At 42.5% G+C, this 25,237-nt stretch overlaps 2 protein-coding genes across 10 annotated transcripts in view; one reads left to right on the forward strand and one right to left on the reverse strand.

Annotated features, from left to right (window-relative positions):
- Positions 1–7,518, forward strand: part of adgrl1a (adhesion G protein-coupled receptor L1a) — a 142,927-nt gene extending 135,409 nt beyond the window's left edge. For all 8 annotated transcript variants that reach the window (XM_086186329.1, XM_086186335.1, XM_086186333.1 and 5 more), the window contains one exon: positions 247–7,518. In XM_086186329.1, coding sequence (XP_086042455.1) covers positions 247–1,148 — 902 coding nt within the window. In that variant the 3' untranslated portion in view covers positions 1,149–7,518. The remainder of the gene's footprint in view (positions 1–246) is intronic.
- A 2,507-nt stretch (positions 7,519–10,025) lies between these two features.
- Positions 10,026–14,795, reverse strand: LOC147244979 (uncharacterized). Of its 2 annotated transcripts, XM_086184858.1 has the most exons (8): positions 14,697–14,795; positions 14,437–14,543; positions 13,783–13,908; positions 13,644–13,686; positions 13,273–13,320; positions 12,661–12,787; positions 11,304–11,378; positions 10,026–11,209 (listed from the first exon to the last, which is right to left on the reverse strand). In XM_086184858.1, exons 1-8 carry the CDS (start codon positions 14,764–14,766, stop codon positions 11,206–11,208), a joined length of 600 nt encoding a protein of 199 aa, XP_086040984.1. In that variant the 5' UTR covers positions 14,767–14,795; the 3' UTR covers positions 10,026–11,205. The 2 variants fall into 2 exon arrangements, with proteins under 2 accessions (XP_086040984.1, XP_086040985.1); XM_086184859.1 differs by lacking the exon at positions 13,273–13,320.
- Between the last annotated feature and the right edge of the window lie 10,442 nt (positions 14,796–25,237).

Raw genomic sequence — 25,237 nt, forward strand, 5'->3', positions numbered from 1 at the left:
TCTGATGTATGATAATAACAGCAGAATCTTCTGTCCCCTGCATATCTCTCTCTCTCTCTGTCTCTGTCTCTGTCTGTCTCTGTCTCTCTCTCTGTCTCTGTCTCTGTCTCTCTCTCTCTCTCTCTCTCTCTCTCTCTCTCTCTCTCTCTCTCTGTCTCTGTCTCTGTCTCTCTCTCTCTCTCTCTCTCTCTCTCTCTCTCTCTCTCTCTCTCTCTCTCTCTCTCTCGTGTTTGTTTTTGGGGCCAGAGAGCACTCTATCTAAGGCCCGCGACCCCTGTGGGATGGAAACCCTGCCGCTGAATGGTAACTTCAACAACAGCTACTCCCTGCGCAGTGGCCCAGGGGGTGGTGGTGGCGGCAGCTGTGACTTCTTGGGTGGCGGCAGTGGAGAGAGTCCGCCGCCCCTCCTCAATCCACGCAGCTCAGAGACCCTTGGAGGCGGAGGTATCCGCCGAAACCTCTCGGATGCCGCAGCCTTTGAGAAAATGATCATCTCTGAGCTTGTGCACAATAATCTGAGAGGAGGTGTTGGAGGAGGAAATGGAGGAGGTGATACAGGGGACAGGGTGTGCGGCAGCCTGGCCAGGGTACGTCCTCATGGCGGGGTTGGACGAGGTACAGGGGCTGGGCCAGATGTGGATGAAGACGAGGACTTTCTGAGAGACGGGCGGCAACGTACTCCGCAGGATGTGGAGCTGCTTTATAAAGCTCTGGAGGAGCCGCTGCTATTGCAACGTGCCCAGTCAGTCCTCTACCAGAGCGACCCAGAGGAGTCAGAGAGCTACACGGCTGACCTCACTGAGAGCCTGGGTCACAGCGGCCACAGCGGCCAGAGTGTTGGCGGGCAGGGAGGCAACAGAGCCCCAGACTCCCCAGCCCATGACTCCCTGTACACCAGCATCACCAACCTGCGAGACTCACCCTACCCTGACAGCAGTCCTGAGCCCCTGGAGGTGGTGCCCCGATCAGCTCAGCCCCCTGAGGAGCTCTACTACAGCTCCGGGAGGCCCGCCCTTGGCTCTCGCGGGGCACCAATGCAGACCTTCTACCAAGCCCCACCACGGAGACCAAGTGGGGAGGCACACCAGGCCCAAGAGCCTGCCCATAACGAGGGAGACGGACAGATGCAGCTGGTCACCAGCCTGTGACTGGAGCCTGAGGAAGGAAGCTGGGGACTAACGTGATGGCCAGAGTCGCCTCCTTGCCCATCTCATTGTCACGTCTCTCTACTTTCTGCTTGTTTGGTTGCCTTTCTTTTCTTGACTTTTATTTAACTAACAGATGAGCAAACAGTGTGACCTTCAGGGGTTGGGGTCGTGGCTGACTCTTTAACCCTCCACCGTCCTATGGAGACAAGTGATGGGTGTTTCCCCACTGAGCATTGATCCACTCTCTCAACTCCAGTCCTTCCCAGTCCCTTTGGTACCTTAAGGCCAAGTCCAGCACTCTGAATGTACCGATCCACCCCCTTTACCTTCAGATGTTTCAAAACTTTTAAACTGTTAACATTTTTTTAATGTCATTTCTTTTCAGACCTACTTCCAGAGATGGAAATATCGTTTTATATTTGATCTAATTTCCCTTTCGTACCATCCATAGGTCTTTTTTGGAGTCATCATTTGATAGGAGTAGTTAACTCTGGAGACAGGGAATATAGTAAACTATTATAACCTAAAAATGTCTCACAGAAAGCTCTTCATTGTTGCCAAAAATATCTTTTATTGAGCCAGAACAGAAAGTAGAACATTCACAAGGAAAATTCACGCACACTCACTCTCTCACTCACTCACTTATCCAGAAGTGCTTATTACTGAACATCAAAAGTGAAAACAGTAATCCATCTAAGTAAAGGGGAGCAAGAGCTTTTGTTCCTAGCAGGCAGTGGAAGCCGATCCAGTGTAGTTGCCTTCATTTTCTATTGCTGTGAATCGATGACTATGTACAGAAGTGGAACGGAGGCAGAGACGGAGACTGAGGAGGCGCTGCAACACCCCTCCAGAGCAGGAGAACCTTCACCCAGACGACCGGCCCGCCCTCTCCACTGCTCTCCTTGGTTGTTTGCTATAGGCATTTTGAAAAGTGAAATGACTGCCTTGCTATCGTTTTGGTGAGAGTATTCATTTTGTTGGATATGCATCCTCTGGGGACTGCGAGTTCAGACTGATGCTGCCCCCCCCCCCGCCCCCCCCTGTATTTGCTGTTAGAGCCTAGCCAGTTGAAGTGGACTTGTCTCCTCCCGTGTGTGGTCGTGACAAACGAGACTGTAAAGGTCGCAAACCCACTTGGTCGACCGTTTGGTATAACCATGTACATATGAACCACACATGAATCTACTTTATTCCTACTTTGTAAATAGAGACACCAGATGATCAAAAGCAACAAAAAGGTAACAGATACTATGAGAAATGACTTCTTGTACTGCAACAAAACCCAACAAAAGGAAAAAATAAAATGTTTTGGAGTTTGTGACCTGAATGAAACACTCTATCTCTCTCCCACCCGTAGCTTGGTCTCTCGCTCTCTCACCGCTCTGCGCTTAAGCGCCGTGCTATTCGATGAAATTCCTTAATAAGAGAGAGAGATGAGTAAAGACGTGCAGTAGATTTTCTTTATACAAGTAAAACAAAAAATAAAATCACAAACAAACGAAAAATCCTGGCACAATTTTTATGTAATATAATTCATTACAAGTTGTTAATATTTGACCTTTGATATTCCCAGGATGGAATTGCCCAAGGCAGGCAGGGGTGGGCGGTGTGGGGCAAGTGAGATAGGTGTTGTCAAATGTCATACTGTGCCTCAAAGGCACCATCAAGCACTATGGGTGAATGACAGCATCCATGACGTGATTTGGTTTGTTCTTGTCTTATTTAGAGGATGTAACCTGATGACATAATGGATTTTAGCATGAATGACATTTGTTTTGCTATGGAAGAATCATGCATTTTTGCCGTTTCTTCAAGGTGGTGTGAGTGTTGGTCCAGAGCCTCATTCAGGAATTTGTGCCGTGTGTGTGTGTGTGTGTGTGTGTGTGTGTGTGTGTGTGTGTGTGTGTGTGTTGAAAGGATGATGCATGGCGAGCACACATGCACACACACATTTGATAGGTTAGGTTCTGTGACACAATTTGAATGCAGATCAGATGAGAAGTTGGTGGGCAGGATACCTGCCTCTGAGAGCTGACATCATGTCAAAGGGAAGTTAGCATGGTGTTCAGGTACAGGGTGAAATGACAGGAAATCAGAGCGCCTCTTGAGAGATAACCATATACCATGAAAATGACAAGCAGTGCTGACTGATGAGGAGGAACACGTTTCCATCTATGACACCTTATGTTAGCGATACAGTCGAGAAATTAGCTGTCATGAGAGCTGCAATCTATCCAATTCAAAAAAAGGAGTTAATCAACACGTAATTTATAGCTATTGTTATGGTTTATTTAAAATATTTATTCACAATGATTTATTCATGGCATTGTTTCCCCCCCCCCCCCTTCTCTTTTCGACTACCTCCCTCATAAACCTGCAGCAAGCCAGCGAGCGAGTGTGACGCGTGGACGGAACGTGAGCAGAAAATAGATGCATCCGCTGCAGTGTGACATTTGGCTGGGGTCTGACTGTCCCACATCTAAGAGAACCCAAAGGACAGCTTTTAGCTTCGCCTCCAGGGGCCGGAAGAGAGAGGGAGAGAGTTAATGGCAGACAAGGAAGAGGGATTACAAGGATTTGTCACGTTTATTCTTGTTATTCAGATCACTTTTAAGTTAAGATCATAGGGGCCATGGAGCTGAGATTAAGCTCAGGAAAGAGGTATCGTCACTCGAGCCATATAGGGGAAACGTGCAATACGGGACTGAAGGGTGCTGGAGGTCTGGGGGGGTCTATAAAATAACGTATTTTATGCTGCATTCATGATTTTGTGCTAATTTGAACGGCTAACCTTTTATAGCAGTTTCAGAAAAACTGATTACAGCACCCACTGTTAAAAAACAAACAAAAAAACAAGCGTTATAACTGAAAACAGTGAGTCTCCTGATCACCTAAGACTTTTATGTTGATGGAACTTGAGAAGACAAGTAGCGATAAAGTGTCCTCTCAACTTCCATCGATGCAAAATGCTAAGGTGTTACGGACACCCACTTTTGTTTTTTAAAGTTATAACTTTTATTTTTATTGTTTTTAACAGTTTTTTTTTAAAGATGAAAGTTAGGGCTGGGTATCCTGCTCAATGTTTCTGATTAGTGATTTTTCTGTTCTGATTTAAAAAAAAAAAGTTCAATTAAGCATTACCTTTAAAATCTGTGGTTTCAGTGTTCATCTTTTTTATTCACTCAAAATCAATTTACTTTTTTTTAATTTTATTTGGGGTCTTTTTTTCCACTCAAAGGAGTTTTACAATATGAAAAAAATAACCTCAGCGATTCAGTACTTGTGCTTAATTTAGAATTCAATGACAAAACATCTTTCAATGGAATCAAAGTTACTTCGAGGTTCGATACCCAGCCCTCGTGATAGTGGTATTTATACTGGTAACTAATTACTCTGATACTTCATACTGACTATTTGTTGTCGTGTTCTGTTTTTGTGCATCCAAAAAATATATATTGAATGTTTGACAAGGAAATTACATGGAAGATAACAAAAGGGTTAATTTCAAAGTTTTAATGAACGACCGCGTTTCAGCCAGCCCCAGTAGGGTGTGCTACATCCCCCCCGTCTGCACCCCCTGTCGGGTTTGATGGTCCGTAACTTGGGTGTTGTTGTGTTTACAAGAGAAAAGACAACGCGTGCACAGATGTGTGGTGAAGCGCTTAACTCACTATTGTCAAATGAGAACAAATGAATGTATTTTAACAACTGAAAATTAAACCCGGAATGGCCGCCATCATCATTCTCATCACCGCCATCATCAAGCCCGTCCCTCCCTCGTCCCATTTGACATGATGTGCTGATGCTGGACTCCGGTGCTCGGGGAGACACACTGTTTAGACAGGCTCTCCCCCCTTGGGAGGTGGAATGTGCGTCACCTTGGGCCTGCTTTTCTTATTTCCAGCACCTCCCAGCTCCTTTTCTCCCTGCATCTCATCCACATTTTAATATCAGTCTCAATGGACTCCATTAGTGCTGCGCTTCTTTGAGGGTGTTAATTTGTTTTGTCAAAAGCTTTGTTTATCCCAGATTAATATCTCAATAAACAGAGGAGCTCTGTACTGTGGTAAATGATAATGATTATACAAAAGAAGGTCCGCAGCCCACGCTGTTGGTCGAAGGTTTACACAACGGGAGTTTCTCCACTATTCAAAGCCCTCCAAACCTCTGATTACAATATAATAACACCATGGGTACTCATTTACCGCAGTGTACTGAGCCTCACTCTTCTCCCCACTATCTTGTTGCTGTTTTTATCTGCAAATGTTTGACACAATTTCCATTTCATGTCAGGCCTGTCAAGCAGGTACTCCAGCAGTTTGGCGGGAAGTTGTTTATAAGGTGGGATGCCCGACCTTTGACACCGCGCTGCCTCACCCCTGCAGCTTATTGTCAGTGGAGAGTGAGCGGTGGCAGCGTTCAGTCTGTTATTAGACAGCAGAGGCCCCAGCAGGCTGAGAGTCCATTCACATGCAGTTGACCCTTTCACACACACATACACACACGCACATCCTTTTTTTATTTATTTATTTAGTTTTATTTACAAGCAGTTCAATTGCTCATATCACACCAGGAAGGGTGATGTGGGGGTGACAGACTGGTGTGTGACTTGGCCAGCAGCTTGAAAGAGGTCACGGCAAAGATTTGACCCGTGAGGGGACAACGGCAGAGACGGTACACATTCATAGCCGGGGAGGCAGCAAGAGCGGGAAGGGTGACTGGTGAGGGGAGTGCTGGGTTGCATCTGGAGATAAGGAGATGGATGACCAGCCTTGTATCAAATAGCTCTCTGTTAGTGGTTTGCAGACCAGAGGTTATCATATTATAGTTCAAATTGATCAAGCTGGCATGTCAGACCTGGAGTTTGTTCACAAATTCAAACAAATGTGCTCGTAGAGGGAGAAATATATGATTGTTGTTTGGTCTAACGGAATGCTTCCTTTAAAAGAAAATTTTCAAAAAAGTAAAAAAAAGAATCCACTGCCGCGTCAGACAGATTTTCCTATACAGATTTTTAAAAGGCAAATGTAAACAATAATAAAGTTGTACTATTTTGTTATTGGTCTTTTGTCCATGTGACTACTACTATACAGTTCTTTTGGAGAGTATATAGAGTACTTTTAAGAATATGTAGGGTACGGCATAAACCCAGTGATGAGGTTTGTGTTGTTTCTATTTTATGTTGAATGTGGAGCCGTGCCAGTAATTCGGGCCGGCGGCCATTTTTTGATGCACAGGGTAGAATAAACGCAGAGGATGAGGTTCTCCAAATGTTACATCTGTGAGAGCCTTTCTGCATCGGTCCAAAGCCAAAACAAACATATCTTTTGACATGTAGTATACTCGTCATCTTTACACTTGCTGACTAGTTTTAAACACAGTGTAGACTAGGGTTGGGTATCAAACTGTGTACTTCTAAGAACACAGAATGAATTACTTCAATACCGATTCACCATAATATTATTGCCAAATTTTGGCCTCTGAGAGCACAAGAGATTCTCCGTTAGCGAGAGCATGTAGCATCACCCTTGCGTCCTGTTTAATGTCCAGTCAGGGCAATGGTGAGGTGAAAGCGGTCTCAAGAGTCGATGTTCTCTGTAATATTTGTGATGCGGTTCAAGGAAACGCTATCGTTAAACACCTAAGCTGAAAGTCACGTTAGCGAATGTTGCTAACATTAGCAGCACACCTGGAAATGGGGCAATCTGAACTGACTTTTTACAGTTTGAATTAGATTTTTTTATAATACAAGTTACTGGTAGTGGATTTCATGTCCCGGTACTTATAAAAATAGAAACGGTACCCTACCCTAGTATAGACTGAATGGAGGTAGCCATGGATTTGCTGTATGTTAACATCCATTTACTTTATGCAGGACTAGTCCACAGGCATGGTGCTTTGTTATCCTGTGCAGAGGAGATGATCCGTACGTGCATGTGCGTGGCTGTAGTGACCTGAAAATCCACCTCCATCACAGTCTGTGCTGATCCTGGTCAGTGTTGGACTTCCCTAAAATGCTTACGGGAATAAAAGTGGTTTTAAATAACTGGCATCGTCGGATCAATCAGTGCTGATTTTGTGCCATGTGGGATTCTTCAATTCACAATTTCCAGAGCTTTCTGTGATTTTTTTTCTTCCCTTTTTAATATATAAAACTGATCACTTGTCATGTACTGCTGAGACATTTGTAAACTGAGGTTAATCTTCCTATTTCATTTTAGGAATGATGTTCATTATTTTTGTTTGATTTTTTTTTCTTTTTCTCAGGGTCATTGCTTTGACAGCTGTCTGGGCCAAAGTGGAGGATTTTCTGTGAGTGTTTGCCTCATCACAGGTCAAAGCGACCTTGTATCAGCACATATTAATAAAAAAAACCCAAAAAACTATTGAAAATATACACAGTTTATGCTTCAGGGTTTCTCTGGGAATGTCTTGAAGGGAATCAACGTGTGTGTGTGTGTGTGTGTGTGTGTGTGTGTGTGTGTGTGTGTGTGTGTGTGTGTGTGTGTGTTTGTGTTGTGCGCGTGAGCGGATGGGTGTGATGTGAGTTAAAAAAAAAAAGCGTCTCACCACACACAGAAATGAGGGCCACATGCGTGTGCACTTAAATATACCTCCATCTATGATTCAAACTAGAAATGAAAAGACTGATTTAGTGAGTTTTATGTTTTATTCATGGGCCGGCCTGCAGGTTACGGCGAGCATTGTGCTGCTCGTCTGTGAACGGCGGGAAGCAAGGGACAGGACGCCATGCAACCTCGCCTCTTATTGAGTCAGCTCCCCTTTGAACCACGCAGCATATGCAGATGTGGCCTGGTGGTTTGGACGATGATTCTGTCAAAAAAAAAAAAAATGAAGTGATGAATGAGATGCAGGCTGTCAGTTTTATAGTAAAAAAAACAAAAAAAAACAGAGCTGCCCTTGTTCAACTCGTAGGAGCTCTCAGCACCAGGGAGGATATGTGCATCGTGAGAAAGCGGGGCTTTGTTTCACCAGAGTAACCCTGAGTCAGTATCAGTGAGACCGGCTCGAGTGGTGCTTTCATCCAGCTCAGATGTATGTGTATGTACATGCAGACCTGTGGGTATACTAGCTCAGCTGGATTTAGCGTTACAAAGCATCAGTCAAGGTTAATTAATCATACAGTGTGCTGTGATCCCTGATGTAATCTTTTAATAACTGTGGCGTGAGGACAGCTCCTGACTCCTGAATGCAGCACTATCTGCTAATGTTTGTCCGTCCAGCTGCAGCAGCACAGAGAGAGAGGGAGAGAGGGAGAGAGGGGCAACCTTTAGCACTCTCCAGAGCGAGCACAAGCATTGTGATCAGCTAGAGATCAGTTAGGGATAACACACGCACACACACACAAACACACACACACACACACACACACAAACAAACATTTAATAGTTCCCTCAAGCCTCCACAATGTGCTGTGATCAGTGCTGGCTCCTTCCTGGTGTTGTTTTCATAATCCTGGTCACAGTGGAGCCTGATTGGTAACTAATTAGTTGGTATCTAGTTATTATGTGCATTCAAGCGTATGAGTTACAGCCTTTCATGCTGCCTCTCTCATGCCCCTGCTTTTTTTTTTTTTCATGTCACACACTGCTGTACATATACAACTTGTGATAGCACCCCCCCTACCCATCTACCCCCAACCCATCTACCCAGCTCCTGTGAAACTCCCTGAGAGGGAGAAAGCTCTGAGGCCCTGACCATTCACTCACCCCACTTCTTCTTTTTTTTGTTTCCCCCCTGCCTTCTTCTCTCTCTCTCTCTCTCTCTCTCTCTCTCTCTCCTCTCTCCTCTCTCTCTCTCTCTCTCTCTGTCTGTCTTAACATTACCAACAAAGCCTCACACTCCACTCGCTACGGAGCTTTTCTGTCCATCTACGAGGTCGACACCGGCTCTTCTTTTCTTTTTTTTCCCCTTTTTTCTCAAGGTCATGGCACATTAAGGGGAAAGCTTAAAATAGAATCAGACATTGACAAATCAAGAGTCGCCGCAGCTTCAAGCAGATCCCGAGAGATAGAGACAAGTGATGTATTGAATTAATCCTGAACCCCTGTGTGTGTGTGTGTGTGTGTGTGTGTGTGTGTGTGTGTGTGTGTTAAGTTAATTACTTCCATACATCAAGCCACCAGGGCAAAACATTTTTTAAGTACTGTGACATATATAATACTTAATTCACCAAGTGGTTGTGTAAAATACTTGCTATCTCCTCATAGGTTGATTAGTAAATCATACAAGAAAACACAAAGTGATCAAACCAAACACAGACACTGATTGCTTTGAAGATGGCCGCAGTAGCCAATCAGCAGTATTATAATGAGGATGCACTTCTTCAAACAAGAGCGGCCATGTTTTAACCACATATGGAGTTCAATCACTGGAAAATATGAATTGAGCGTAAACTTAGACGATTTGAACACATTCAGTACATACAGTACATTACCAGTTTTTCCATCACTCAGGAGAACTAATCTGTGTACTGTAGTGTGACTGTTTACTGCCCCATAGTGGTACATAATTGGTACTGCGGATACAACAGAAAAATAATTAGGCACGTGGGCAAAAAAAAACTTTTTTAAAACTACCACATGAGCGCTTATTCTTCAAATATCATGTTAAATAACTTTGTTTATTGTATATTTGAATTCATTAATTATGAAAACTAAAGCAATTCCAGCAAGTACATAACCAATGAATGATTCATACCAAATTATAATATCAGTGTGCACAAATACAGACCGAAAGTGTGTACTGTGATTAAAACAGAATGGGATTTCAGTAACCAATCAAAGGGTTATGCGAGTCAGCAGATAACAACAAACACACTGCTAGATAATCTAGCCGTGCTGGGATACGGGGGGATTATCGAGTAGCAGTTGATCGAAATACTGTTAAAAAAGAGAACAAGAACATGAAGATATAAAAAAAAAAGTTTATTTGTTACCACTACCATGTTAGACACCCACACACACAGAGTATTAGGAAAATTAGCAAAGCTTATGAAAACCCAACCGAAAGGAAAACCTCACAATAAAATGGATCAGAATCACAATTCTTTATTGTCATCGTACTCAAAGTACAACCAAGTTAAAATGAGGATTCTTTGTTTAAGGTAAAAGAAAAATAAAACCCACAGCACCCAGACATAGGATGCATTGATGGTGCAAACCATTGCATTGTACCATTAATAATAAGTATTATATAATGAGATCACAATCATTATTATTTAACACATTGATATTGATATTACATTTTTTTGGAGCAGGGTATATAAACTTAGTCTTGGTCCACCATCCTCTGGACAAACCAAGAACGCAGTTGTGAAATTTTTCTGAAATTTGTGGTGCCAGTTTGTCATAGAGGGGTGCATCTGTCCATCTGATGCTCTTTTATGACCAATCATGTTATTCAACTGTTGCCATAAAATGCTCCTCCAGCTCTTTAGTTTCATGTAATATATAAACGTGTGTGTGTGTGTATACTGTCTATCCATCCATCCATCCATATTCTACCACTTATCCTGTTAAGGGTCACGGGGGTTGATGTCATTGGACTATGGGAGGAAGCTGGAGTACCAGAGAGAACCCACACAGGAACAGGGAGAACATGCAGACTCACACAGAAAGACAAGCTGGGGCTGGAACCAATAACCTTCTTGGTGTGAGGCGACAGTGCTGACCACTGCACCACCATGCTGCCTGTATATATATGTATATATTTGTATGTATATATATATTTGTATGTATATATATATATATATATATATATATATATATATATATATATATATATATATATATACACACACACACACACACACATATATACATATATATGTATACGTATATATGTATATAAATGTGTATATATGTATATGTATATATGTATATATGTATATAAATGTATACGTATATATGTATATATGTATGTATATATATATAGAGAGAGAGAGAGAGAGGGACAGATATATAGATATACTGTATATTTAGGTATGTATGTTTATATTGTTAATTTCTGATCAGTTCCAGATGTTGACTCCTCGTCAGCTGCAACAAACAAGAAATGTTTAAATTCAAACACCCCCAAAATCATTTCAAAAGACAACAGGTGATGCAGAATTTCAGAAAGTTTCTCACGTACACATTGGGGCTCGTGGCATCACCAGGATTGTTCAGCAAAGCGTCACCTGTCATTTCCACTTCTTCGACTGCAGGTCTGTAGACAGAGTCAACAAGCGATAGAGACACAGACTTCAGAGGTGTTGTAGAGTTCAGACTGGCCCCTGAGATGTTTGGGGGGGGGCAGTTCAGAACGTCGCTCCTGTCGGCTCTACTGAGCAGGAAAGGACCAAAGAAATCAAAGAAAAAGAAAGAGGGGAATGCAGTTTCTTCTTTGGGTGTGGTGAGGGATGATGTAAAGAAAAAGAGCCCTCTGATGGTCTGACCGCAGCCGCTGTCCTCCAGTCTCAAGATCCCTTTGGACTCAACCAGGACTATTAAGCACTTCCTTACTTCTAGGAACCTGGCAACTACTTCTGTTAAAAACAGGTTTTATATTTAGTCTCGTTTGTTTTTGAAAATTTTTATCGCTATCAGTTTCTCCGAATCATTTTTTATGACCCTTTATCTGCAGTTTTTGTTTTGTTCATTTTACAGCCACAAAAGTTTGTAAAACTTTTACTCCAGCTCAAATGAATGTATAGTTCTTTAGTTCTCATTTCAATTTAACTTAAAATTCATTTCGCTGGTTTAATTTTTCTTTGTCTGGCCCCAGTAAATTTACCGTAAAGCTCACAACAAAAGATCACCTTTACTTCACAAAAACAACTCTTCTCTGCTCTCACATGTTAGATGGTTGGAACCCTTCTTTGCTGACATGGGTTCTAAATCAAAGGTTTGAGAATTTGTGTCAAACCGATGTCCTGCACTTTGAGAAAGAAGTCCAAAGGTGGAGAATAAAGTTGAAGTGCTGATACGACAGCAGAAAATTGGATGGAGTCACTCAGCAGTGTTATGTAAGGCAGGAAGCTGCGGCTGAGCGCTTACATCACTTCGCTTTGATACAAGAAATCTGGGTTCACATCCCTTTGCCCACTTTTTTTTAACTTGAGAAGGAAGGAAAATGCAACGTTTAGAGATTTTTCCTTTTTTTTTTTTTTTTTTACACTTTGTAGAAGTCTCAGCATCAACTTGTCAGCTCAGCGTAGTGATGAGGTGTGTAGGAAGGTCTGACGATGGGAAAATGTCTTATTTGTTCTAAGTTATCAATTTGTGTCGTAAATTATTAAGTAGAACAAATGGTACGTCAGATTTATCTCAAAGCTTCGTGGGAGTTTCAAATGTAGGTTTCCAGTGTGGGAGCCTCATAATTCCGGTTAAATCTCTGCTGACTCGGTTGATGATGCTTTCATCCTGATCTAATACTTCATTCAGATATGCACAACTACACCCTGTATGCTCTGCAACTCAGACAGCATCCTGGAGAAAAACAAACTTACTTCGTCTGTCGACTCCAGCAACGGTAACGGATCAGGATCAGGATCCCAAACACCAGGGACACCACGGCCACCACGGCCACCACGGCCATCCCGGCAGGGGAAATCCCAACAATCTTTGCAGTGGAAGCTGAACACAAACATGACATTATCAAACCTTCATCTGAGGGACAGTTTGAAAGCACCTGATCAAGCAAGCGCCGCTTCCCATCCATCCATCCATCCATCCATCCATTTTCTACTGCTTTTCCTGTTAAGGCTCGTACTGAGACCCACATTATTCTCCCGACTTCCTTTCAAAACTGCTACAATTAACAGACCCTTTTTTCAGTATGCAATTCAACATGTCATTGGGTCAACGTGTGTGTGTGTGTGTGTGTGTGTGTGTGTGTGTGTGTGTGTGTGAGTGAGTGTGTGTTCTTGATCAAAGACATTACAGTCCTGTTCTGTTCAGCCTGTTACAGCCATTCCAGTGCCAGGATGCACATCCCAGGACTCCGACCCACATAAAGGCACAGGCTCATATTTAATCATTACTGTCACATGTTTAGCCTGCAATGACATATCAAAATGGCCCATTAATTGAGGTAACTGGTAGTCGTCATATGAGCTCACATTGTATCCCGTCCTTCAGATCCTCTGGCCCAGGAGTTCCAGAACCCTCTACAACACATGGCATTGATATTAGCCTCCTGTTGAAACTGCTACAAAGGTTTCAAGCAAGGAATACAGAGTTGCTCAGCGTACACCGACGTCCAAACCATACATTTAACATAACAGCAGAAATACAGCAAAAATAATCCTGAAATAAATATCCATTCATGCTTGTTGGGTTTTTGAATGGGATCAGAAGTCACCATTTCATTTGTTTATGGCAAAAAAAAAAATGGGACACTTCTATATTATACATGGATCATCTGCTCTGTTTGCTAGGCTACTATGTAAGAAGAAGTCAGCAGTAGGTTGTCTGGCTCTAACTGCCTTACCATGAGCCATAAATTCTATGGTGGTATCATTTTCTTTGCCCCCCTAAAAGAAAGCAAAGGAAAGTAATTATTGTGATATTCTAGAGCACGTTGTTCACATTTTTAGCAAAACGACATCAAAATGACATTAAATACTCACAACATTCCTCAGGATCACCACTGTTGTGTTTCTGCAGCTCTTCAACACAACAGATTTCTCGTCCATAGTCAGCACTTGGTCCTGGGTGTAGTTAGCTTTGTTGTCTTTATAAAACCCGATCATCAACTGTTGGGAAACAATCAGGTGCTTTCTTTGACTGGCTAGTCAGAAACAAAACACTGACATAAAATATAGGGAATTACTTGTCAACTTAAAGCGATACTTCACACTGTAACAGTATTTTTGCCCATCAAGCACCCATAGGTGTCTTGACCTCACAGACTTCTTTTTAAAGCACTGCTTCTCTACCCTGTTGCTCCAGACTGCACGCAGAGCCAGACACACATATTTAGCTTAAATCTTATTGCAACCTGAGGGCGACATGGCTTGGAGGTAGAATGGTCGTCTAGCAACCAAAGGGTCGCTGGTTCAAATTCTCCTCTACCCCGCTTCTCGCTCACTGTCAGCTTCGATAGGCTCAAACGCGCTGTGGTGGCAATGGGCCTGTTAGCTTCAGGCTAAATGCATGTCTCTTAGCATCTGATTCAAACTTTGATTTCCATTTCAAATAGAAGTAGTAAATGACTTAAAAAGCCTTTGCCAACAATATGTAGTCAAACAAAACTTCAGAAAAATAGTTTTTAAGTAAAATACCTTATTTTGTTCAACCTCAATTCCATATGCAGTGATATCCATATGGCCGTATGAGAAATTGAAGCCACCAGATACTTTCACATCCTCGCAGAAGATGTGTTTTAACTCTAAGAAAGAAACGCATAGTTAGAATAACACCAGCTTCCATTTGTTGTCTCTACAATTCTGATAGAGCAACGATTGCAGTTTTATGCGTCTTAAAAAAAACAGGAAAAGCAGGAAATTCAAGATAAGGTATTTTTCAGTTCTCCAAAACTTACCACTTCTCCCTTTAGTGATGGAAGAGAAAAGTATAATCATACTAAAAGAAATGAAAATATGCTTTGCCATGTTGCGGAATGAAAACCTCCCCTTGGAAATTTCTAGCAAGCAAAGGAGGAATTCCAGAAGTGAGGTCAGGAACGCCACACCTTTTCCTTCTCTACAGGAACTCACGTCAACAACATGAGACTTGTAAATTGCTTTGATAGTCACAAATAATAATAAAAACCCTCTATATTCTCTCCTCCCGGCAGGCTTTGGCTGGCGATACACATGGGAGGAAAGATGGTGGACTTTCTGTTTTCACTCTTGGGAATGAAATGAAATAAATAACAAGATAGGAATAATATCTGGGTCAAGAGAAGGCACAGGAAAAAACAACAACAACACATTCGTTGTTTTATACAAACAAATTTATTTTATAATACAAAGCTGAAAATCAGTCACGTTTCCCCTTTAACCCTCAAAAAATGTATTCAGTTAGTTAAATCCGAAGCTGTTTGTTACTCCCCTTTTCCCTCAGGTCACTCCCAAATGTACAACACAACCAATCGAAAAATCAAAGGCATTTACTTTGACTTGATGCTTTCTTATGTAGTGTTGCACTTTGAACACAAGGGGAAGCCCTTGTCCAAAGACACACATGAGCAGAGAGCTCGGCTGTTGCATGGAAAAAATAAATAAAATCAAGGTTCAAGGGGACTTGATTAAAAAAAATGAAGTGATCCAGCAACAACTGATGAATCATTCTGGAACTGTCTGCGAGTTATTTTCCTCTGAGGTTCAACTGACAAGTATATTTTATATGTTATTGATTAAAAAGATGATAAATGAGATATTGTAGGGTTACTGATACAGAATCAAGATCGTCCGACATTTACTTCTTTGAAATGTTGATTGTTTTATCAAGTGAAGCCTGCTCTTCTTTGTTGAAAGGTTTTATTGAGAGATCAAGTGTAACAGGTCACATGACCAATGTTTAGTAAAGGGCACCTGTTGTGTTACAGTCTGAGGGAATATTACTGCAAAGGAAAACCACACAGTCCCAGAACAACCTTATTCTTCAGGCTGGAGCCTATCCCAGCAGCCTTCAGGTGAGAGGCAGGGTTCACCCTGGACAGGTCACCAGTCCATCACAGGACCAACACATATAGACAGACAACCATTCACACTCACAGTCACACCTACGGTCAATTTAGAGTATCAATCAGCCTCGTCCTCTCTTGATGTCTTTGGACTGTGGGAGGAAGCTGGAGTACCAGAGAGAACCCACACAGGAACAGGGAGAACATGCAGACTCACACAGAAAGATCCCCTGCTGGAGCTGGGACTCGAACCCGGAACCTTCTTGCTGTGAGGCGACAGTGCTGACCACTGCACCACCGTGCCACCCGCTGTTGCAGTTAAACATACAAATTTCTAAAAAGTTTTAACACACTCTTGAAATAAGCACAAGTGTTACTAGATATGTCCATCTTCCTGTTAATGCATTGCTGCATGTGTCCTCTTGTGAACCTATAGTGAGAACAAATGCGTCTAACCGCCCACAAGCCTATTCTGTCATTTGCACGCCGTAAAGAGATGAAGCAGAAGCCGCCGTGGTGCGGCAGGATTCATTTGCACTGCATCGTCTCTGGTCCACCGAGAAAATACAGAACGTAGTCTGTGTAACTTAATATGGGCCCCTCTCTATCTCCTCACCTCCAGCTGCTTCCTTCCCTCCCCCCTCTACTGCTCCTTTTCTTTCCCCTGTCTATCTCACATGGAAATCCAGCAACAACAACAAAAAAAAAAGCTCCCAAAACACTGTCCAACTTGAACATGATTCCGCCATTGGCCTACATGTGAGAATAACTCAAATGCAGCCAAGCAGATTTACGTATTAGCCAAATCTGGTGTGACTTGAGTCATATTTGATCACTTCATCACCACTTGGCGACAGTCCTTTGTAAATATTGATGACGGCTTCACAACAAGCATGAATGAAGAAGTGAATGGGTTTGGCTCAGCTGAGAAAATGAACTCCTTCTATCACTGGACACCCCCCCCCCCCTTCCCGGTAGATAGAGAGAAAGTGGGAGGTTCTGATAGCTCACCATCCCTCTCCATGTCCACAGAACCTCTACATAAACAGAGGAGAGCAGCAGTGACGCAGGAACAGGGTTGAAAACACTCACAGAACTTGGAGTGCGCACGTCCCAAAGCCAACACTCCCACAAACAGTATGTGTCTACTTTTGTCGGCTAAATGAAAGCACAAACAGCCCACGGAGGACTGTAAATAATGATATTCTGATGATTAAATGATTCTCTTTTGTTGTATTCAACATGGTGTCCTTGCCATCTGGATGGAGGAGGTGGTTTTTGAAAGGCAAACAAAACTCTTCTTTTCTCTTAAGAATATGTATAAAAAAAATAGTAAGGGGGTGGGTTGAGGGGGTTGGCCATGAAGTTTTTACAAACTTGTGTTCATAATAGTGAGTGGGTGCACCATCGGGGCGTGTGAGTAGTTGCAGTTGAAACTGAAGCAAAGCAACACCCCAAGAATCCTGAGTAGCTCTGAAACAATAGCACTGGCTGCTCAGTAACCAGCTCGGCTTGAGCTCACGGAGCTCCACGACGGTTTCAAAATACACCCAACCAAAACCAAAACAGCATGTCCCGGCCACGAACGAATGGTTTTTATGCAAACAAGTATAATGTTCTAAAACCCTAACAGAGGGTATTTCTCTATAGAATACACTCATTTTCCAGTTACATTATTCAAGCACGGAGCAAAGAAGTGTTTGAACCTTGGCGAGGAAAAGCATTGAGCTCACTAGGGGCGCTTTCATGTAAAATGGTTGGAAGCATAATCCCTCATTTGGAGTGCAACACCAAAGTAAAGGGGAGTTTAAAGAACAGCAAATTGTGCCGGGACTGTTAAAAACTCTTTGATGTTCTCAGTCAGCTCAGTATGAAGCCTGAAACTCCCACTGGCACAGGTTGGTTATCACTGCCAGCGAGGGGAGAGCATACCAGCACATGAATCTGGGTCTAATCTAGCTGGGTAGTGATGCGTCTGTGAAGAAAATAGCAGCTAATAAATGTAAATGAGAGAAAGAAAAAAAAACATCAAGTGGGGGCGGAGGTGCCATGGGAGTAAATGAAGTCACGAGGGCTGAAAACACAATATGTGGTATAGCTCCCATACACGTATAAAAGCCCCTTCCGCTGTCAGCCAACTCTCCATCTCAGTTCCAAAACCACATATCCCCTTCACAGAGCTTGGTTAGCCTGCGCTCAGCAACCTGATCCTGCTGAGAAAGTCTTACATAAAAAAAAAAGAAGAAAAAAAAGGAAAATAAAACAATCCAATCAAAAAACACCTCTCTTCTGGCCGAGCCAAGCATGAAAGATGTGCTAACAGACCAACCAGTGCCTGAGGGCCCGTCAGTGCTTGAATATTAAGGCTTGGTGAAATTGTATCGTGCACATTTGGAGACAAACACCCAAACGTTGAAGGCTTGCACAGTGATGCAGAGCGGCACTCGCTCACATGGTTCGGAGGAGCACGTTGCGCAATATCTGAGAGAAACTTGGACAGACTCGATTAATCTGTTTTCCAGCGCAACTCCTGAGGATCTCTGTCTGAAAACAAGCTTCTCTCTTTGAAGCCTGGCCTCCAGTTAAACTTGTTCAACTTCGGTCTTTCTCTGCCTAGTTCGCTCTCCCCCTGACTGTTTTCTCTTTCACTCTCATTCTTCCCGTTGTCTCTTCCTCCCTTTCTCTGCTCTTTGCTCCTCCTCGCTGTCCCCCCTCCTTGTTCCTTTAATTAAGTCTCTTCGCCCCCCCCCCCCCCCCCCCCCCCTCCATTCGTTGCTGGCATAAGTCTCAGTATTTGGCTGGGTGAACACAGGGCGAACGTCTCTTGTTACAGCAATCCAGGCCCTCTGATAAAGGCCTGCATTGTAAGAGCTTAATCCCTCAGAAACAATCAGGATTTTTATATATTCAGTCTTCTGTTATTTCTGTTGCTTCACGCATAAATATTCACACAGTATCTACGCGCAAACACACACACACACACACACACACACACACACACACACACGCAATACAACTCAAACACAGATCTATTTTCTCTGACATAAAAAGCACATGTACAAGTACTGGCATGCACTGCAAACATGCTGGACTCATGAGAAAGTATGCAAGAAATTCACATCAATTACCCATTCGGTTTACTGTTCATAAACTGCTTCCTGTCACTCAAAGCTGATTCCAAGACTTTTACACCTAAGGTGATGAAGGACGCGAGTGTCAGGGCACAAAGATTTGTAAATGAGGTATTGCTGCGGCCTGTGCTGTAAAATGTCAGTTGAGTCTGTGTGTCTATCATTGTCATGTTTGGTTAAGGCGGCCCTTCTGTAGCTGTTCACACTTGGCTGAGCTCTATTGTTAAATAAACAGAAGCTTTGTGTTTAGCTGAGCTGCGGATCAGTGAGATGAACAAGCGCTCACCTGGAAAATTGGAGAGAGGTGAATGAAGAAGAGAGAAAAAGTGTGTCGAACTGCAAAACAAGTATATTTTCGCTTACACTTTTTTAAAATATGTGCTTATTTTTAAAAGTAGACTCTTACCTGATTATGTAAGATGTGTCCATTTCCCAGCAATACTGATTCAACTATATTTATCCAAAACTGTATGTTTTGTTTTATCATAGGGGACCAGGCCTTTCTGCTGCGGGCCCCTCAGCTGTGGACCTCCCTTCCTGCACATCTCCGGCAAGCAAAGTCTGTTTCATCTTTTAAATCACATCTTAAAACTCCTTTTTTAAGATCTTATAATTTTATTGTCCCTCCCCTCTAGCTATGTTTTCTCTCTGACATGCAGTTTTATGATTTTGATTGATTCGATGTCTTTGTTTTATGTCTTATCATGTGATCTGATTACACTGCTGCCTGCTTCCTTGTTGGGTTTTGTTTAATTTTTTACTGTTCGCTTTCATGTTTTTTATTTAGATTTATGAAAAGCACTTTGTAGTTTTGTTTTGAAAGGTCTAAGACAAAGTTATTATTAGACTTGCGATTCCTCTCACTCTGATTGGCTCCATCTCCCTCAACATGAAGTATTAGCCAGTTGGGGGAGAGTCGGGCTGCAGGCGTGTCTTCTGGTGAGGAACTCCCAGTGGAACCCAATATGTTGGCTAACTTGCTCGAATATGAATAAAAGGCTAAGATAAGGTCACCCCACACAAAACCATCTGCAGTCTGTGTATAACAGAACTAGCGTTAATGTTAGCAGTGCTCACCTATAGCCTCTGGTGGTGCTAGCGCCATCTGTTGAGGTGGAGGGAGGGGTACACAGCAGGAGGTTGAGTGTTTCAGGGGGTAAAGGTCTTCATAAGGTTAGGGAACCACTGATCTATTTGACTTGCACGGACTAACAAGACCATCCGTCAGCAAATGAACCATTTCTGCGTCGTGCTTCTGTGTTCAGGTGTCCCTGCTAATGCAGACTGAATGAAAATAAGATTACAGAGCAAAGCTCAGCTGTAACTTCTAGCCTTGTGTTCTGTGTTATATAACAGTGACTAGCTGCAAAGCTGCATGTCACCATTGTCATATTAGTTATTTAAGCTGATTTGCTTAGTCTCAAAAGAAATAGATAAGCTTATGGTTATGCAAACTATGTTGTGTCCTTTCAGTCACCCATGTGATCTCGCCAACCCAGTTACAAGAACACGAGACAGTTGTGTTCCTGAGAAATTCTGATTCTGCTAAACACATCTGCGTTTCCCGGAGGAATAAACTGAAAGTTCCAAGTAAGTACTTCAAAATCAAATGGCCGCGTAGTGAGATACCCAAACTGAGTGGAGCTGCCATTAGTTAGTTAATTAGTTGTTTATCTTTTAATTTGCTGCCCTAGCAAAGGGAAACCGCTGCTGCATAGATTTACATTACATTATTCAAGTTTATGACAACTGAATTCCATTGTTGCTGCTCGGGTTCTTGCACTTTTCACACTGTCAATGTAAACTTGGACACTAAAGTAAAACAGAAGCATCATTAAAGGCACATTATGTAATAACTGCTGCAAGGTCCACTCTAGCAAAAAAATAACAAAATACAATTGAAGCCTGATGATCGTCATTGTTAAACAACCACCACTGGTGAAGAATGTGATGTGATTCTGGGTTCAGAGTTTGTGGATGTGGCCATTCATGCATAGTCATGTGTATTCCTGTTTTTTTATCCACAGAAAAGATGGTGTCTCTTTACACCACTGACCCATAAAGCGACAAAAAGAAAGGAAAAAAAAAAAAACCTCACACAAATGAACTTGTGTTGCGAATTGTCCATGCGACTAGGTGGTGTACAGACACCTCTCACATGGCCCTGGTTTTAAACATTGCTGGAAATATTTGGGACAATCTACAGGTAAGTACTTGGATGGCGACTGCAAAAAATAGCTGCTTCTCTAAACTGTGAGTATTTGCACGCCATCTGTTTTCGCTGACAAGATAGATTACAGAAGAAAGAACGCAACCTTGAACAGAATAGCACTTCCTCTTAAAAAAAAAAAAATGTAGTAGCCACACTGCTAAGTTGGGATTTTGTTCTGACAGGTAACTGATTTGCTGAGCTAGTTTATCAGATGGTACAATGATTTAGCAACATGTTGATTTGTACTGCAAAAAGTCACAATGCTCAACCACCTCCCTCTTTATTTTTTTCTTTTTTGAGACTCCATTACAGACTCGTGAATCTTTTTTGCAGCGTGCCAGCTCTTGCCAAAGACAGCTGTTCAGCGTCTAGACAAACAGGCCAGTAGGCACCTCAGAGGTTCCAGGCCTAGGATCGTCTCCCTGTCACAACCATCATTCCTCATCTTCCAACAGGAGGTTTCCTTCACAGGCTTTTCCACTGCCGTCATCATCTGTCACCACGGCCGAGGGGAACGGGAAAACGTAATTACAGGACAGAGGCAACCATAACTCACCCCCAAGGTTAACACTAATCACAATGGTAGCCAGCAGCCGTAACACTGTTTAGCAATTACACCAAATGACTATAAACCATTCATCGTAAAGGCTTTTGTAGTTCACCTGTTGCCCGAAAGCATCAGGAAAAAAGCCATTTATTTTAGGAGATCCTAAAAGACAAGCACAACAAGATGAAAAGACATAAGATTAAAAAAGCTGGTGGTGCTATTACTGTAATTAGTGTCCTCTATACACAAAGTTACATCAGTTACTGCCTTTCTTATCTAATTAATAACAAGGAATGACAAGACGTTTACTCGTTTTACTTTTAAAACTATCGTCATAAAACTTACATATAAACTCAAAAGATGAAAGGAAGCATGGCAGCATAGAGAGAGAGAGAGAGAGAGAGAGAGAGAGAGAGAGAGAGATGTGTGTTGAACGCTTTACTCCAACAGGAATGTTTTAGCAGCTTTCTGATGTTCTGCTGTGACCTCAGCACCTCACGTTTTTTTAATTCTGGATGTTATTCCAGCTGGTTCTAGAGAGGACTGTAATAAGAGGCAGCATCTTGATTATTACATGCACACACACACACACACACACATACACACACACACACACACACACACACACACACACACAGGTTTGCATAGCCATCCTTATTAGGACATTCCATTGACTTCCATTTATGTGAATATCCTAACCCAAGACCTAATATTAATCCTAATCCTAACTAATTGATGTCTAACCTCAACCTCAAGCTAGCTGCAATTTACACCTTCACTCTAACTTTGACCAGGTGTTCATAAATTAAGTTGTGTCACATTAGGACCGGTCTTTGGTCCCCATGAAGACTAGAGGTCCTGATAAGGTTATTGTTTATACCAGAAAAGGTCTCCAACACACACATGTATTATTTTCAGGCAGTAAGGGAGTAACGTAATGGGAAACACGAAATAACCCTCATTTTTTGTTGCAGTTTTAATTTTTTTATGCAATAACCAACATTACGAACTGTAAAAAGCACCTGCAAGTTGACTGCTGGGGCAGCAGGGTGGTGCAGTGGTTAGCACTGTTGCCTCACAGAAAGAAGGGGATCTTTATGTGTGGAGTCAACATGTTCTCCCCCCGTGTGTGTGTGTGTGTGTGTGTGTGTGTGTGTGTGTGAGTGTGTGTGTGTTTGTGCCTGCATGGGTTCTCTTCTGGTACTCCTGCCTCCTCCCACAACACTTTAACAGGTGATTCCACTGATTAACACACTTCTGTGGCTGAAGGTGTGTTAATCAGTGGAATCACCTGTTAAAGTGTTTGGTTGGAGGGAAAACCTGCATACACACGGCCCTCCATGGCACATGATTGCCCAGCCCTGCTCTAAATTGACCGTAGGTGTGACTGTGAGTGTGAATGTTTGTCTGTCTGTATGTGTTGGCCCTGCGATGACCTGGTGAACTGTCCAGGGTGAACCTTGTCTCTCACCCGAAGGCTTCTGGGATAGGCTCCAGCCCCTCCGTAACCCTTAACAGGATAAGAGATAGAAAATGGATGGATGGAAGTTGACTGCTGCACTTTTGAGTGAACATTTCTCTCTAATGCAGGCAGAGACTTTAATGACTGAGCCCGTATTGACACTGAACACCTTTTGTGACTTTTAATCCGTATCATGCGTTGAGCGTCATACGCTCTGTTCATTATTGATGCAGCCATGCTGTATCACATGACACTGTCAACCAATTAGAACTGTTATGGGAAGTAGAAACAAAAGACAGGAGATTATTTACCGAACTGTAAAAATGTGCAGGAAAACAAAAGATATCGGACATTTATGTGTATAACTTTACACTTATGTAGGTCCTTCAACCTGGCCTTTAAGCAATATCAAGCACTTCCCAAAAACTGGAAATAATACTGTCTAGTCCTGCATGTGTGACTGAGTGCTACTTATGCTTTACTGGCTTTATTTATAGCCCCTATTATATTAGTATATTTAATAGCATAATAATATATGCAAATTGATTGTGGTTGTCAGAGTGTGTTTGTAGTGTTAATAATGCATTATTTTAATTTGGGGATTGGCTGACTCCTTTCCACATCAAGAAGGTAAATAAATAATCTGCAAAATCATGGCAATCTTAAACAAGCTGAACAAAACACAAGAGGAATCTTAAATTGCCTTTGAACACACACTGATGTCATTTCTACGCACCCTGCTGTGTCTCAGGTGCTCAATTATCCACACATTCAATCAAAGTATCTTGCTTTTTAATTGCATTGCAGTTTTTTTGTCCATCCTTTCTCAAACACACAAGCAAGAGAACTCTTGAACAAGTTCTCCAACATAAAGCATTATTTTTGGTTGCGTACACAGACTCTTCAATGCTCTCATGCATACTAAAATTGTATTACACACACACACACACACACACACACACACTGTAACTCGTTTTCTGTCGTTCTGTTAGACTTGCTCTCACAATCAAGATTTCCCAAACACTATTCTGTGCCATGTACATGAGGAAGAAGGTCCAAGTATGTATGGAAAGAGTTAAATGTTGTGTATGTGAAATGATGATGATGATGATGATGATGGTATGTGCAAGGAAAAAGTGTGATTCATGGCTTTGATGACCTCATACACCCACAGGTGTAAACACAATCCAGGTATGTGCTTGCTTGAACAAATGGGAGAAACCCAGATTCCCACAAACAACTGAAGGTGCACGCATGATTTAAAATGTTTTATTGACTCGGTTAATGTCAGAATTGTTCTATGAAGCCATTGTAATAAACGTATCACAGACTGAACATAAAAGCTGAAGTCTTGAAAAAATGAATGAAGGCAACCTGAAGACAAGATTTGTTTCAAATAAAATATCTAAGTTACACAAGTTATTTAACTAATAATCGTTTGTTGTATTCTGGAATACAAACAACACTGCTGTAAGATCCACATATGAAAACATGCTTTATCTTTTTCTAGCAAACATACAGTTCCCCTCTTATTTTGAAATCACAATTTAAAATCAAGAGAACTTTGATTAAATAGATTTATACAAACTGCAAATAGGATTTATGCAATTGATATTGCAGCAGCTCCTGCAGGGAAACCCCAAACTTCCCTTTCCCTGGCCACGTTGAGCAGTTCCGACTGGGGAATCCCGAGGTATTACCAGGCCAGCGTGGAAATATGGTCCCCCTACCTCGTCCTCAGTCTGCCTTGTGGCCTCCTCCCAGCTGGACGTGCCTGGAACACCTCCTGAGGGAGGCATTCGGGCGCCATCCTGACCAGATGCCTGAACCACATCGACTGCTCTTCTCAATGCGGAGCAGCAGCGACTCTACTCTGAGTCCCTCACGGATGACCAAACTTATCCCTGGTGTCCATTATCCCTAAGGGAGGCAACAGCCACCCTCCTGAGGAAACCCATCCTCCTGCTCGCAATCTTATTATTTCATTCATGACCTCCCTCGCAGTGGTGACGTTCCACGTCCCCAGAGCCTGGTTCTTCACTGTTGATGCCCTCTGCTTTCACTGCCACCCTATGGGTAGTTCACGCAACCCCACCAGGTCTC

The sequence above is a fragment of the Aulostomus chinensis genome, chromosome 18 (assembly GCF_037954235.1).
Source record: "Aulostomus chinensis isolate RoL2024-O1b breed Wild chromosome 18, RoL_Achi_v1.0, whole genome shotgun sequence".
NCBI classification, from domain to species: Eukaryota; Metazoa; Chordata; class Actinopteri; order Syngnathiformes; family Aulostomidae; genus Aulostomus; species Aulostomus chinensis.

Excerpts from the sequence above, each read along its gene's own strand:
- LOC147244979 (XM_086184858.1), bottom strand. The coding sequence starts at position 14,766 with ATGGCAAAGCATATTTTCATTTCTTTTAGTATGATTATACTTTTCTCT. Across the intron at positions 14,544-14,696 it reads CATCACTAAAGGGAGAAGTG|AGTTAAAACACATCTTCTGC; the intron begins GTAAGTTTTGGA and ends TTTCTTTCTTAG. Across the intron at positions 13,909-14,436 it reads TTGAGGTTGAACAAAATAAG|TTGATGATCGGGTTTTATAA; the intron begins GTATTTTACTTA and ends GTTTCCCAACAG.